The 13,345-nt window shown below is 49.0% G+C and overlaps 3 protein-coding genes across 5 annotated transcripts; all 3 read left to right on the forward strand.

Moving 5' to 3' along the window:
• The first annotated feature begins 20 nt into the window (after window positions 1-20).
• Window positions 21-4,840, forward strand: mgme1 (mitochondrial genome maintenance exonuclease 1). Of its 3 annotated transcripts, XR_015928014.1 has the most exons (6): window positions 21-178; window positions 757-1,373; window positions 2,803-3,025; window positions 3,492-3,624; window positions 3,929-4,366; window positions 4,685-4,840. XR_015928014.1 is itself a non-coding variant. In XM_088610776.1 (5 exons), the coding sequence occupies exons 2-5, from the start codon at window positions 827-829 to the stop codon at window positions 4,061-4,063; spliced, it is 1,038 nt and encodes a 345-aa protein (XP_088466902.1). In that variant the 5' UTR covers window positions 21-178; window positions 757-826; the 3' UTR covers window positions 4,064-4,622. The 3 variants fall into 3 exon arrangements, 2 of the variants coding, with proteins under 2 accessions (XP_088466902.1, XP_088466903.1); XM_088610776.1 differs by lacking the exon at window positions 4,685-4,840 and having other exon boundaries at window positions 3,929-4,622; XM_088610777.1 differs by lacking the exons at window positions 21-178; window positions 4,685-4,840 and adding an exon at window positions 195-278 and having other exon boundaries at window positions 3,929-4,622.
• A 339-nt stretch (window positions 4,841-5,179) lies between these two features.
• Window positions 5,180-6,180, forward strand: pet117 (PET117 cytochrome c oxidase chaperone). The gene is made up of 2 exons (XM_088610778.1): window positions 5,180-5,414; window positions 6,037-6,180. The coding sequence occupies exons 1-2, from the start codon at window positions 5,319-5,321 to the stop codon at window positions 6,178-6,180; spliced, it is 240 nt and encodes a 79-aa protein (XP_088466904.1). The 5' UTR covers window positions 5,180-5,318.
• kat14 (lysine acetyltransferase 14) lies at window positions 6,167-13,046 on the forward strand. Its single transcript, XM_088610773.1, has 11 exons — window positions 6,167-6,303; window positions 6,766-7,098; window positions 8,011-8,132; window positions 8,355-8,476; window positions 8,580-8,761; window positions 9,215-9,634; window positions 10,164-10,759; window positions 11,027-11,160; window positions 11,325-11,500; window positions 11,791-11,981; window positions 12,363-13,046. The coding sequence occupies exons 1-11, from the start codon at window positions 6,282-6,284 to the stop codon at window positions 12,534-12,536; spliced, it is 2,472 nt and encodes an 823-aa protein (XP_088466899.1). The 5' UTR covers window positions 6,167-6,281; the 3' UTR covers window positions 12,537-13,046.
• Window positions 13,047-13,345: the final 299 nt, after the last annotated feature.

Here is a 13,345-nt window from a genome sequence, read left to right on the forward strand (position 1 = left end):
CTTGCTGTACCCACACGGACGGGATTGAAAGACGCACAGGAGCGGAAGTACTACACTGTGGGATCTGTAGTTTACAGACGTGGACTGAAGTCTTTGGCGCCACGAGAAACTATGATTCCCGACACCCACAACCGGAAATAAAACAATGCCCAGGCGCTCGTCTAGTTCTAGTTCAATGGTAAGAATGAAAATGAATTGCATCGGGATTGATTGTGTGCACTTTAACTTCATATCTTACAGTTATCTACTGGTGTCTTTTTCATTGCTACATCTATATGGTACTGTTGTACAGTAAAGGGCCTCGTGTCTGTTTTTTATTTTTTAATACTAAGTACAAAGTTTATTTTCCTTGGTGAAACGTTAAATGCGGAGAACCAGGGATGTGTTGTAATAAACTGACGAACGTGACTCGATATGTTATTGACACGGATTTTCTACTGTATAACCGTCCAACACCTTCACCATGAACCAGTTCATTCATCTGAGTTATGAACCACGATTTAAATGGAATTTAGTAATGCAATAATAATGCAAATTAATGAATTGAAGTTGTATTCAGATATTAATAGAGGTGTTTCCACTACATATCCACTATATCTAAAACAAATCTTGGCGCAATACGACACATGCTTTTTTTCTTTTACACTGCATTTCAGTATTGACTAGTTTTATCAAAATCTTTTTATTCTACAAAATATCTTAGGTTCTTAATTCACTTTCATTGAGTCACTGATGTATTTCCCTTGGCTTTTAAAGGCGTGTTTCCTGCGGTTGTACATATAGAAGAAGCTGCAGAAGAGCTCGGTGTGAACCGAGTGCTGGGAGAATGAGGATCTATCGGCTCGTGAGCGCAGTCAGGAGCGCGAAATCACGGAGCTTGTCCGTCGCGCTGGTTTCCCAGGGCAGCGTCAGTGTGGTCCGGTGTTTATCCACATCCTGCCCCTGGAATGGACGCAGAAAGGGCAGCCAGTACGACTCCGTGGACACGGAGAAATACTCCTCGCTGGTTCACTCGGTTGTGTCCTCGAAAGTTAGCTACCAGACTCCAGCCAGTCTAGAGGAAGAGGACGGACAGCTCTATGGACCTGTGGTCAAATCCAAGCCTGCTGCTAAGGGAACCGAGGCCAAGACTCTGAAGAACATCGTCCCTTTGCTGAACAACGCGAAGGTGCTGGAGCAGCAGACTGTAGAGGCAGAGCTGCCCCCACCCATGCGCATCGCCCTGCGGAAAGCCCAGGGCAGGCCCGCCGCCCCCAGTGTGACACGCATCCTGCAGCACAGCATGCCTCTGGAGCAGGCCTTCTACCTGGAGAGGTGGAGGAAGAGGATGATCGGGGAGCTGGGAGAGGAAGGCTTCAAGGAGTACACTGCCAGTAAGCCAACTAGCCCTGCTCCAGCGTCAAGGCTGAGCGTCAGGCCCCAGACGCACGGCGCTGTGTCTGAGGTTGTCTTCCCTGCCTGCGGAGCTCTGCCACGCCGTGCTTGGCTGGAGCAGCTCAGTCCTCTGGGAAGGCTCCAGCTGTGGAGTTCTGTTTCCCCAGCAAGGAGAACCTGAGTTTGAGCCTGGGCCTCAGTCCTTCTACAGCAGGGGCTTCAAGCTCCGCTTGGATTTACTGGATTTACTGTCCTCTGATTTTTAACCTTCACAGCTCTATTATATAGTTGGTCTAATTAATTGACATCTTAACTGTAATACTTCTAATGAGATCCCTATGTGTTCTTCAGTAACTACCTTTAACAAAGATTCTTGTGAGTTTTCAACTTTGAAAGACCTTCATAAAATCACATATGTGTGTAACTAAGAAATAATTAGGTTCTTTGCTTAACTGATTACGGAGGTTGGAGTAAAAACCAACAGACACTTGGACAGGGAAGCCCAGCTCCTGACCTGCAGGGCCCACAAGGTTGCAGCTTTGTGTTCCATACAAGCCTTTATTTACCTAATGGGGCTGATAACTAGGTTAATTGGTGTCCTCTAGTTCTTCAGGAGAGGGGAATTCAAAGAGAGTCATGAGACCTGCTGGATTGAGTCTCTTCAGTAACTGAGTTTGAGTTACTGCCTACTCACTTGTTCATCTGACACTTCCATCCAAAGCACGTGTTTACACAGCTGGGGATTTCAGTGTAGCAATCAGGGTGAATCTCAAGGGTGCAATAGCTGTGCTTCACCTTGGATTTGAACCTACAACCTTCCAGTTACTCTGACCACTGTCCCACACTGCTGCCCTGGTCTAAGAGGTTACGCTAACACAACAGTGCAAACTCCGGCTGCTGGCATGGTGCCTGCAGGTCTTTGGTGTTTATCGGTTACAAGCCAAGGGCAGTCATGATAATAATAATAATAATAATAATAATAATAATAATAATTGCTTACACTTATATAGCGCTTTTCTGGACACTCCACTCAAAGCACTTTACAGGTAATGGGGACTCCCCTCCACCACCAGCAATGTGCAGCATCCGCCTGGATGATGCGACGGCAGCCATAGTGTGCCAGAACGCTCCCCACACATCAGCTCTCAGTGGGGAGGAGAGCAGAGTAATGTAGCCAATTCATAGAGGGGGATTATTAGGAGGCCATGATCGGTAAGGGCCAATTGGAAATTTGGCCAGGACACCGGGGTTACACCCCTACTGATGATGACTAAGGAGCTGGCTGTAATATTTATAAATGCAGGAACCCTGACTGAGAAGAATATTGCCCACAAATACTCACTGAAAGCAAGGATCTCTTAATTGTCAGCTGAGCAGTGGCTTGTTATAAACACCTGACTGCTCAATTAGTCAAATCTGTCTCTCTAGATCTTTTTAGGCAAGGAAACCAGTTCCATGCAGCACTAGAGGCCATCCTGATGTCGACAGAGGTGCCCGAAGAGGCGGAGGTGCCTGCGGGGGGCGTGTGTGGGTACGTGCAGAGTGTGCAGCACGTGCTGGCGGACATCAGCGGGGTGCGCGCCATAGAGAGTGCCGTGACCCATCAGACTCTGCAGTACGTCGGCCTGGTGGACTGCGTCGCCCAGTACAGGTGAATGGCCTCTTAACAGTCAGTTTGCTCCTTGAATTCGGTCATGCGGCATCCCATGATGCATTGAACTCCTTACTCTGACATTGAGGATCGATCTCCAGGCTCTCTCCCTTCAAAACACAGGAGAAAGGCAGCCATTACTAGGCTCAAAGGTAATAAATACTGTGTTTAATTCGGCACCCCAGAATCTTCCTGAGAAAATTGAGAAATTGTAACACTGGAGGACCATCATGCTTTGTAAATGTCACCACACACAGGCATGTGAACTGAAAATCAACGTATCCTTCATTTTAGCTTAATATCATCCTTGTAGAATATTATCATCTTTAATATTTATTTAGGTGGAATTGTCATCTGTGGCGTTTACTTTGTGTTTTTAGATTTTTTTAGCGACAACATAGAAGCTCTGTCTATGAGTGTCTGATTCATGAGAGACACGGTGTGACCCATGATTCTTTCCTCACAGGGGGAAGCTGTGTGTGATTGACTGGAAGACCTCAGAGAAGCCCAAGCCACTTCTGCACAACACATTTGACAACCCCTTACAAGTTGCAGCCTATATAGGAGCCATAAACAATGATGACAACTACGGTTTTCAGGTTTGTGTGATTCAAACTGATGACTTCTTCTATATGTGCTTTTTTTTGTCATATAAACATTTTTAATCTCATGTACTTTGAGTAGTTACTGTTTCTTCATGTTTCAAGTTGTCACTGGTGATCTAGCTAGAGAAGTTTGAGTTCTGTGAATTGTGAGCCCTGTAATTCTCCTGTTATGAAACTCCAGTACACTGAAGTACAGAAAGGATTGCACATAGAAGTGCCTTTTATATAGAGACTGCAAAGATCTCGGTAATAAATATATTAAATTTAATCGAGATGTTTCCCTTCTGCTTGCCTTCAGGTGGAAGACGGGCTGATTGTGGTGGCCTACAAGGACGGGTCCCCTGCCCACCCTCACTTCATGGACTCCGCTCTGTGCCTGGAGTACTGGACCAAGTGGCTCTTCCGGCTGGAGGAGTACCTGGAGAAGCAGTAGAGGGAGCAGGAGAGAAGAGCCCAGGAGTGCACAGCTCTTTACACGGCTTCCAGGCTGCTACCCTTTCGCACACTCGTCACGTGCGGCCGCGGCACGCTAACAGTGCGTTTGTCACATTCACCCGCTTTCCTTTCTGGTTGTTTTCAAATCAAAAAGTGTTTTCTTTTTCAGTTCTCGGTGGTGAACAGTCGTGGCCGAGGGTGTTGGGGCAGGTCTGAGCCAGAGCCTGGAACCAGGCTGCCTGTGCTCTTGTTGCACTGGGGTGAATACACGCGTGCATGTGTGGACACAGCCATAGCCAAGGCAAGGAAAAACGGGAAAACAAAGAACCCATCATAGGCAGCACCCCTGGGTTTTATTCTTCAAATTGACCTCGGAGAGCAGGGTTAATTACCACACCTGTGATTGAAGAAAACGCGTGTCTGTAATCGCCATCATCTTGATGCACTGTATGTTTGTTCTGTTCCTTCACGGCAAAGGATCTACTGTATTTACATTTAAGTCAGACTTCTAATAAATAAATAAAACTCTTAAATTGCCCCTCTGGGGATGAATAAAATATTTTGAGTTGTGTTAATTACTAATTATTCTTTTCTATCTTCACGGATAATAATTTCATAGGGACCTGCAGACCCTGCGGGACTCTGGGAGTTCAGAGCAGAGGACAGGAGGTCCTTGATTTAACGTACTGCGTCTCCTGGGTTCCCTTGTGATTTCAGGTGCTTAATATGAGTTTTTCTTGTCCTCTGTCAGAATTAAAAACGTGGTACAATCTTATCTACTCCTGTCTATTATTTTCATAAAATATATATTTTTTTAATTTGTGACGATAAATTAAGCAAGTCGATAAATGGGAACGTTTATACCCGATGAAAGTAATTGGAATTAAATCTTATTTATAATGAAAAAAATTGTCTACGAAGAGATCATAGGAGATCATATGTTAGTAAAAACTTTCATCCCTTGTGTGCGCTCGTACTGTCGGCTTAAGGGGAAAACCGTGAAGCCACCTGCCAGGACCTGGGTACGTACAACGTTGTGCATCTATTCACCGCTTTCAGACTGTTCCTGACCACGCTGTGGTGAACCTCGAATAGTTCTATACTCAATTGATTTTGACTGCGCGATTATTGCGTCATCGCCATGCGCCGGGACGGGTCTGCTGTGAAAACACATTGGTTTTACTCGAAGTAGTGCCCTTGACAGATAATATGGTGTTGGAGCGTTTCGGATTTTTAAGTGCCTTCCTTTAGCTATGTCTACAACCTCCAAGGTGGTGTTAGGGATTTCTCTTGCTCTGACTCTGGGAACGGTGGCGGGAGTTCACATCAAACAAAGTCTGGATCGAGAGGTGAGAGCCCGGAGACGCCTCAGCTTTCCCAGGCCGGTTTGTTTATTTCGATAGTGTTTCAGCTTCTGCTGCTGTATTCCCGTGAGAACTCACATCGTCGCAGCATTTGTTTCCTTCTCTACACGGGCAAAGGCTTGTAAACGAATGCACCAATAAGTCTGGGTGGTGTGGGGAGAATAAAGGACTTTTAGCAATGCATAGATTTTGGCGTAAGAGGTCCCCTGTGAGGTACTGACTGGATACAGGATATATGGGCGAGTTAATTGAAGGTCAACAGATTTAAAAACATTCTGGACACAGACCTGTAAAATACATTAACAACAGTGTGAATTGAAAAAACGTTGTTTTTTTCTATGAAAACACTCTGTTGCTATGCTGCTACCTCAGTAAGTTAGTTTTAGCTGATGAATGTCAGAATCTTGTGTATGTGTGCACGCATATAGCCGTGTATCTATACTTGTTTGTCATGAATTAGTCTAAAGAATGAACTAGTCCTCCTGTGCTTTAAAGAGACGTTTAAGGGGTTAAGTCAATTGCAAATCTAACAGAGTTGTCTCAAGGAGTGTGAGAGCCACCTGTTGATGCTCTTGTTCTGATCGTGCTGCTCTTGCATCTCCGGCAGAGACTTCGGGAGGGTGTTGTCCGGGACCTGGAGCGGCAGGCCAGGAAAAGGGAGAACCTGCGGCAACTGGAAGAGCAGATCAGTCTGACCAGGGAGCTGGAGAAGGAGCGGGAGAGGAGAGCAGCAGGCGCTCAGGGCTCCTAGACTGGCAGGCCACCCTGAGAGAGGCTCAGACATCTCCAACAGCTTATGTGAGTCAGGCTGGTCCGCTGACTGGGTGTTCTGGCCTGTGTGGCCGATGCTGAATGACTCTGTCCTCCAAGCCAGGTGTGTGTACCTGAAGGTGGTTGATGGGCTCTAGGCCAGAAGTGTCTTCAAGTTTTAGTTCCAGTCAAGGTCTCAGTTACTTACTTGAAATTGTTTGAAATTTTCAGCAGATAAACATAATTTCAAAATGTGGTGCTTAAGCAAGCGATCTGTTCAATCCCAGGCTCAATCATTTAACTGAGGGTTGAGCTGGAATACTTAGTAAGTTTCCTTGAGGGTGTGGGAGTCTGCTTTACATGGGACGTGTAAGAAAATTTCATGATGTGTACAGGCCATTCAGCTCATCAGAACTACAAAAGGCCTTGCTCCTTGAGAGACCTTGTTGCAACACTGGTCTGGATAAAATCCTATTATTACTGATTCTCTCTCTTCCTCTGTAGTATCAGCGCAGGACCTGCTTTGCCAGTTGCATCTTGTTTCCTGAATGTATCTGTTGGAGTGAAACTGTCCCCTGTCCCGCAGGGTTGTGGGGCTCTGCAGGCAGCCGGCCCAGAGCGCCCCTGTCGAGCGAGTACGTGCCAGCGATGGACGGGGGATCTGGCGAGATGAGGGGCCTGTCCAGCCAGCGGATGGACGATGAGGCCACTCGCACCTCGGCCTCGGAGGGGCTGGAGGAGGGGGAGGTGGAGGGGGAGACGCTGCTGATCGTGGAGTCAGAGGACCAGGCCTCTGTGGACCTCTCCCATGACCACAGCGGGGATTCCCTCAACAGCGACCTCGGCGACGAGCCCGACTCCAGCTGGACGGAGGAGATGTCCTTCTACTGTGATAAGTGTCACAAGTGGATCCCAGCCGGTGAGACGCACCTGCAGCACGTTACAGCTCACTGCCAGCTTCCGAATCTGTAATGGTGACTGTGGGATTAAAGCTTTTTTCCTTTTTAAACTACAGTCTAATACTGGCTCTTGTAAAGAAGGGAAGGGTTATCTCTGCAGCCGGGAAGCTCTCCCCAATGCACTCAATTCCCTCTTGGCCAACCTCCCTCTCTGACTCAGCCAGCCGGATGACGGACTCTGACAGATGTCAGCTACACCTCTGTGGCTCTCCTTGTCCTTTCTATTCCTCCCTGCTCTACTGCCACTCCATTGCTCTAGTCACTCTGTTGGCTCCTTATTAACACACACATCCCCCTCGAAGCCCTTGTTCTTGCACACTGATTACTCAGCGCCTCTGCTCCTGCTGGTCTTCAGTCCCTTATCTCTCAGCCTTCTCCACCCCATCTCTGCTCCTCCTCTTCATTCCCTCACGTCTAGAGTCTGTTCATTCTCCACCCTCACCCCTCAGAAGTGGAGTGGACCTCCCCCAGAAATTAAAACTGCTCACTCGGTCCCTGACCACCTTTCGGCACCTGCTCAAGACTGGCCTGTGTAGACAGCTCCTGGGATCTCAGCTCTCATCTGCATCCTTCAGTAACCCTCATGCTGCAATAAAATTGCTAATTCTTAGACTGGTAAAGGGGCTTGCTAAGTTAAGTTCCTCACAGTAAAGAAGGCATACAGACTTACAGGGTGTTGACATCACAGCTCCATATTCACACTGTCTGAACTCTGACTATTCTTGGGAGGGCGTTGACCTTAGAGTAATTCAATTCAATTTATTTTAATATAGCGCCTTTTACAACAAGGTTGCCCAAGGTTGCCCCAAGTAAAGTAAAATCCTATTTTTCTGTGCTGATTCTGAACATTAGCTTCCTTGTTCAACATCCAGGTCAGCTGCGAGGAGACCAGCCCAGCTACCTGAAAGGCGACAACTTCTTTAAGTTCACCTGCTGTGAGTGCTCAGAGGATGACAAGGAGCACTTTGAGAGGATGAGGCTCACCTGGCAGCAGGTATGAACCAGGGATATTCTCTCTGGGCCACCCCTGACTGCTCAAGGGTCTCCTGGCTCCAAATCATCTGATTGAGTCCAGTTTAAAGGTCTTATTTCAGCTCTCCAGAAAAATAATTACTCATGCTGACATTTACGATTTTGGGCCATATAATACTATGACGTTATTAACACTGTTGACACCTGTTGATGTTTGAAGTGGTCATGACTTCCTGTCCTCCAGGTGGTCATGCTGGCCATGTACAACCTCTCGCTGGAGGGCACCGGCCGACAGGGCTACTTCCGGTGGAAGGAGGACATCTGTGCCTTTATCGGGAGACACTGGACCTTCCTTCTGGGATCCAGGTAGGGCACTGGGGGTAATTGCTAGCACTGGCAATTGGAAACAGAGAGAACGGACGACAGCGGTGTGTGTGGCTGATCTGCTCCCTCTGACTCTACCGTGCAGGAAGAAGACATCCACATGGTGGAGCACAGTGGCGGGGTGTTTGTCGGTGGGGAGCCCCATGTTCTTCCGTTCTGGAGCCCAGGAGTTTGGGGAGCCAGGCTGGTGGAAGCTGGTACACAACCGACCACCCACCCTGAGGCCCGAGGGGGACAAGACCTCCGTCTCCTTGCTGAAGACAAAAGGTGAAACGCTGCTCTCTCCTCTGGTTCTGAGCTGAGGCATGTGCCTGGAGCACAGGAGTAAAACAATCCAAAGGAATGGTGTTCCAGCATCTCATATTTCTGTCTGGATAGAGGTCATATGGCCTTGCTGATCAACTGTTCTTGGAAAATGGCTTCTCAAAGCTTAATGCCAGCAGTCAATCAAGGGAGACAAAGGACTTTTTCACCATGACATGATGGGCTTCCCAAACATCAGCAAGGTTACAAACACCTGCAAGAGTCTTGGTCCAGCTTTTTCTTGCAGGCCTGCCTGGGGAAAGCTTCAGCAGTAAATCTGTTTTGCCTGTACTGCTGAACTTGTGCATGGAGAAGTTCTCATTCTAGTCAGTGCTCAGTTCCTGCTCCCCTGTGTCTGTGGGGAGGGGGGAGGAGGCCGTTTTCCTCATCTGACTGTGGTGTGTTTTGCCCCCTCAGCCCCCTCCAAGCCCCCGCTGGACCCCATCATCACGGTGGAGGGCCTGAGGAAGCGCGGGGGGCGCAACCCGGTGGAGAGCGCCATGCAGCTGAAGGAGAAGCGTTCGCGCACCCAGGAGGCGAAGGACATCCGTCGGGCCCAGAAGGAGGCGGCCGGCTTCCTGGACCGCAGCGCCTCCTCCACGCCCGTCAAGTTCGGCAGCCGGGGTCGGCGGCCGGAACTGGTGCTGGAGAAGGGGGAGGTGATCGATTTCTCCTCCCTCAGCTCCTCGGACCGCACACCGCTCACCAGCCCCTCCCCGTCCCCCTCGCCTGACTTCTCCGCCCCCGGCACTCCGGCCTCCCACTCCGCCACCCCCAGCCTGCTGTCCGAGGCTGACCTCATCCCGGACGTCATGCCCCCCCAGGCGCTCTTCCACGGTGAGGCTGCCCTCTCTCATGTGCGGCTGGGCTGCAGCAGACCGGGCCCGAGAGCCTTTTCCATCTTCCTGACGATGGGTGTCTGTAAGGGCTTGAGTTTTCGCCATGTAAACACAGGGGGTTTGAAAGAGACCCTGGGGTCTGACCAGCAGCTGTATCACAGATGCAGTGGAAATGTCAAGGCTGAAGTCAAGACAAATCATGTCCGACCTTTTTTCACTTTTAATACGTTTTTGTAACCAACAATATTTAAGTGAATAACATGGACACGGATGGATCATTTTTAGGAAGAATAATTCTATTTAAAAAAATTAAACCAGAGATCTTCACTCCAAGCTCTTCATTCCTGCAGCTGGTATTGATTGGCATTGTTTGTGGTCTTGGGGGAGTTGCAGTTTCCTATGAAGAATGCAGAGCTGTGAATCTCTAGGAATAGGGCTGAAGACTGTTGCTTTAATGTCATATGTATTTAATGTTTCTGTATGGAAAGCGTAGATGTGCTGAATCCATCTTGCTTTTCTTCCCACAGACGATGAAGAGCTGGATGGGGAGGGTGTGATCGACCCTGGAATAGAGTACATTCCCCCTCCCAGCCTGCCCCTGGCCACGGGCGCCCTGATCATGCGGAAGAAGCTGCAGCCGGCCGATCACATTAAGCAGGAGGTGGAGAGCGAGGAGGAGAGGGGCGGTGAGCGGGGCGAGGAAGAATCAGACCGCGGCCCGGACGAGGGCGGATCTGCACAGGCCAGCCGGGGCAGGGGGGACAGGAAGAAGCCGCTGTCCTCGGAGAGAGAGGACGGCTGCCCTGCGGCCGCCGCCAGCCCGCACTACGCCCCCCTGAGCCTGTACGAGGAGCGGCTGCTGCTGCGGCGGCTGGAGGCCTGCCCGCAGGCCCTGGCCGTCACCCCCGAGGCCAGGCGGCTGCACAGGAAGCTGCTGGTGCGGCAGGCCAAGCGCGAGAGGGGGCTCCCCCTGCTGGACCTGGACCAGGCTGTCAGCGCCGCGCTCAGCCTGGTGGGGGGTGTCTACGGCGCCCGAGAGGAGGCTGCAGGCCAGCGCGGGGGGGCCTCTGTGGGCACCTACCGTACCACCAGCCAGGACCTCCGAATCCTCGATCGCTTCCAGGTACGGACAGGACTCCGACCTCGTGGCCATTAGTGTGCGAGTGAGATCAGGCACAGTCGGCTCCTCTTGCTCACTTGGCTGCTGGTTGCCTAGTTGCTCAGAGTGCAGGTGCTTCTTGAAGGGCCATGGCGCTTGGCCAGACATGCTGTGACTGGTGGCGCAGTGCAGACCTGATCTGGGGGCACAAAGTCTGGGCCACACTTACAGCTGGCTGAGGAAAGCCTTCTTAAGGGTTAGTGGTCAGCTTTGTTTTGTTTGATCTTCTAGACCACTGTGTCCGCGAGGAAAGGGTACAATCAGCCCACCACCTCTTTTTGGCATCGGTTGATGGGGTTGGACTGCACCCTCAACCAAGGCATCAGAAGCCCCTACACCTCCCGCACCCTGAAGCCATTCATAAGGTACAGTTGTGCATGTGTAGTATAGGAATCCCGGTAGCCAGCGCCACATTGTAAAAGGAGTCTGGGGTTTTATTACGGCCTCATGCAGTTTTGCTTGATGTTTTTGTAATAAAATGTTTGTCCTTTCCAGCAGCAGTTTCAGTGTGTCGTGTGTGTGTATGCAGGAGAGACTTTGAGAGCAAGCCGCTTAAATTGCGCCTGCTGGCCGAGATCAGAGCCTACCCCCACAGGAACGACCCCAGCTGGAAGCCCGAGCCAGAGGCCCCAATCGACTACTGCTACGTCCGGCCCAACCACATCCCCTCGGTCAACTCCATGTGCCAGGAGATCTTCTGGCCTGGTACTCCTGCACTTCTCTCCCTATTTTTACTGCTCTTTGTTGGGACTGCAGCTGACATAATGTCATGTCTCGCTTTAGTGAGATTAGGTCCAGCGGCATGCTCCTGTTTCTGGGTTGATAAAATGAGCAGGCAGACGTTTACAGAATTCACTGAAGAGCAGCAGGTCTTCCTGTGATCAGAACAACCTCAGAAAGTTTTCATGCCTGCACATGTCGTTCATCCTTGACAGTTCCTACAGCCTTGGTCATGTTATATCTAAGATTCTTTATCACCTGTGTGTGTTCAACAGGCATCGATCTGTCAGAGTGCTTGCAGTATCCAGACTTCAGTGTTGTGGTTCTGTACAAGAAAGTGGTCATTGGGTTTGGGTTCATGGTCCCAGATGTGAAGTACAATGAAGCCTACATATCATTCCTGCTGGTTCACCCGGAGTGGAGAAGAGCAGGCATTGCCACCTTCATGATTTACCATCTTATACAGGTATTTGCCCGTAAAGCTGTTACCTTGGGTGTAGCAAAGGCAAGTTCTGTTACAGGGTATCATCTTAAAGAGGTGCGATCTTATAATCTTATACAGGCATTGTCTTATACAAACACTGTCATTAATGTTACTTTGTAGGACCAAGACCCCAGCCTTTGGAAATATCATCATCTGTAACTGTTTCAAGGTCAATGTTTTTAATGCTCTAAAGCAAGTTTGGGCATGAGTGTAAAGCTTCAAATCTGACTATGAATTACATCTTGTTTCAGACTGTAGCAAGACGCATCTGAAATGAAAAAAACATGCAGATGACCGGTGAAACTGCAGTGTGTCTTTCCAGGTCCCCTGGCTAAGTCTGCAAACGCCTTTTCTCTCCTTCAGACCTGTATGGGCAAGGACGTGACCTTGCATGTTTCTGCCAGTAACCCTGCCATGCTGCTGTACCAGAAGTTTGGCTTCAAGACGGAGGAGTACATCCTGGACTTCTATGACAAGTACTACCCCGTGGACAGCAAGGAGTGTCGCCACGCATTCTTCCTGCGCCTGCGCCGGTAAGGGCCTCTGACTCCGCTGGGCACCCCTCTCCTGGCTGACTGCGAGGGCACTGAGCCCGCCGTGCCTGAGTGCAGGGGCCCGCGGCCGTAGGAGCACAGAGAGAACTTCTTCTGTTTCGAGTGTGTGTCCAGAACCCTCGTTCCTGTGGTGAAATCCAGACAGTTGTAGGAAAAAAACACCTCGCACTGAAAACGGTGCCCAGGCTGTTTTCTGTCTTCAGTTTCGACAGAGAAACAAAGGGAATCTTCTCACAGAAATGAGTTTCTTTTGTTAATTTAGTGTTGTGTTTGGGCTGCAGCATCCACGAAACGTGTTTCAAAGGTTAGTACAACATCCAGGGATTTACTCTGGGACTGTTTTTTCTTATTTTAAGGACTGGTCAGTGTTATCAGCATTGTTCTTGATTTTGGAAAGTCATGTTTCTAAATTATCGGTCTTGTAAATCCATGTTTTTAAACATTCTGATGTGTAGCCCATCTGTTACTTTTCCTATTAAAAGTTTTTCTTACATGTGTTTGTCTTTCCTATTTATATCAGCTATAGCAGCAGTGTTTTATGGAGGAATATGTTTTATTTAAAAGACTGATCAACTCTTTTAAAAAGTAGAGAATTTGGAAAACGGTATCCAGTATATTTTAAACTTCATGGCTTATAAAATGTGCAGTTCTTCAGCAACAGGTTGGTGACAATAGCAGGCATTAAAGCAGAACTGAACCAGAGGATTATTCAGACATCTGTTTAGTGTTAACTGGATAAATGTTGCTTAACCCACAAGAAGAGCTGCAATGCTGCACAGATGAAAATGGTAA

Source organism: Lepisosteus platostomus, chromosome 17 (genome assembly GCF_059453375.1).
Source record: "Lepisosteus platostomus isolate fLepPlt1 chromosome 17, fLepPlt1.hap1, whole genome shotgun sequence".
Classification (NCBI taxonomy): domain Eukaryota; kingdom Metazoa; phylum Chordata; class Actinopteri; order Semionotiformes; family Lepisosteidae; genus Lepisosteus; species Lepisosteus platostomus.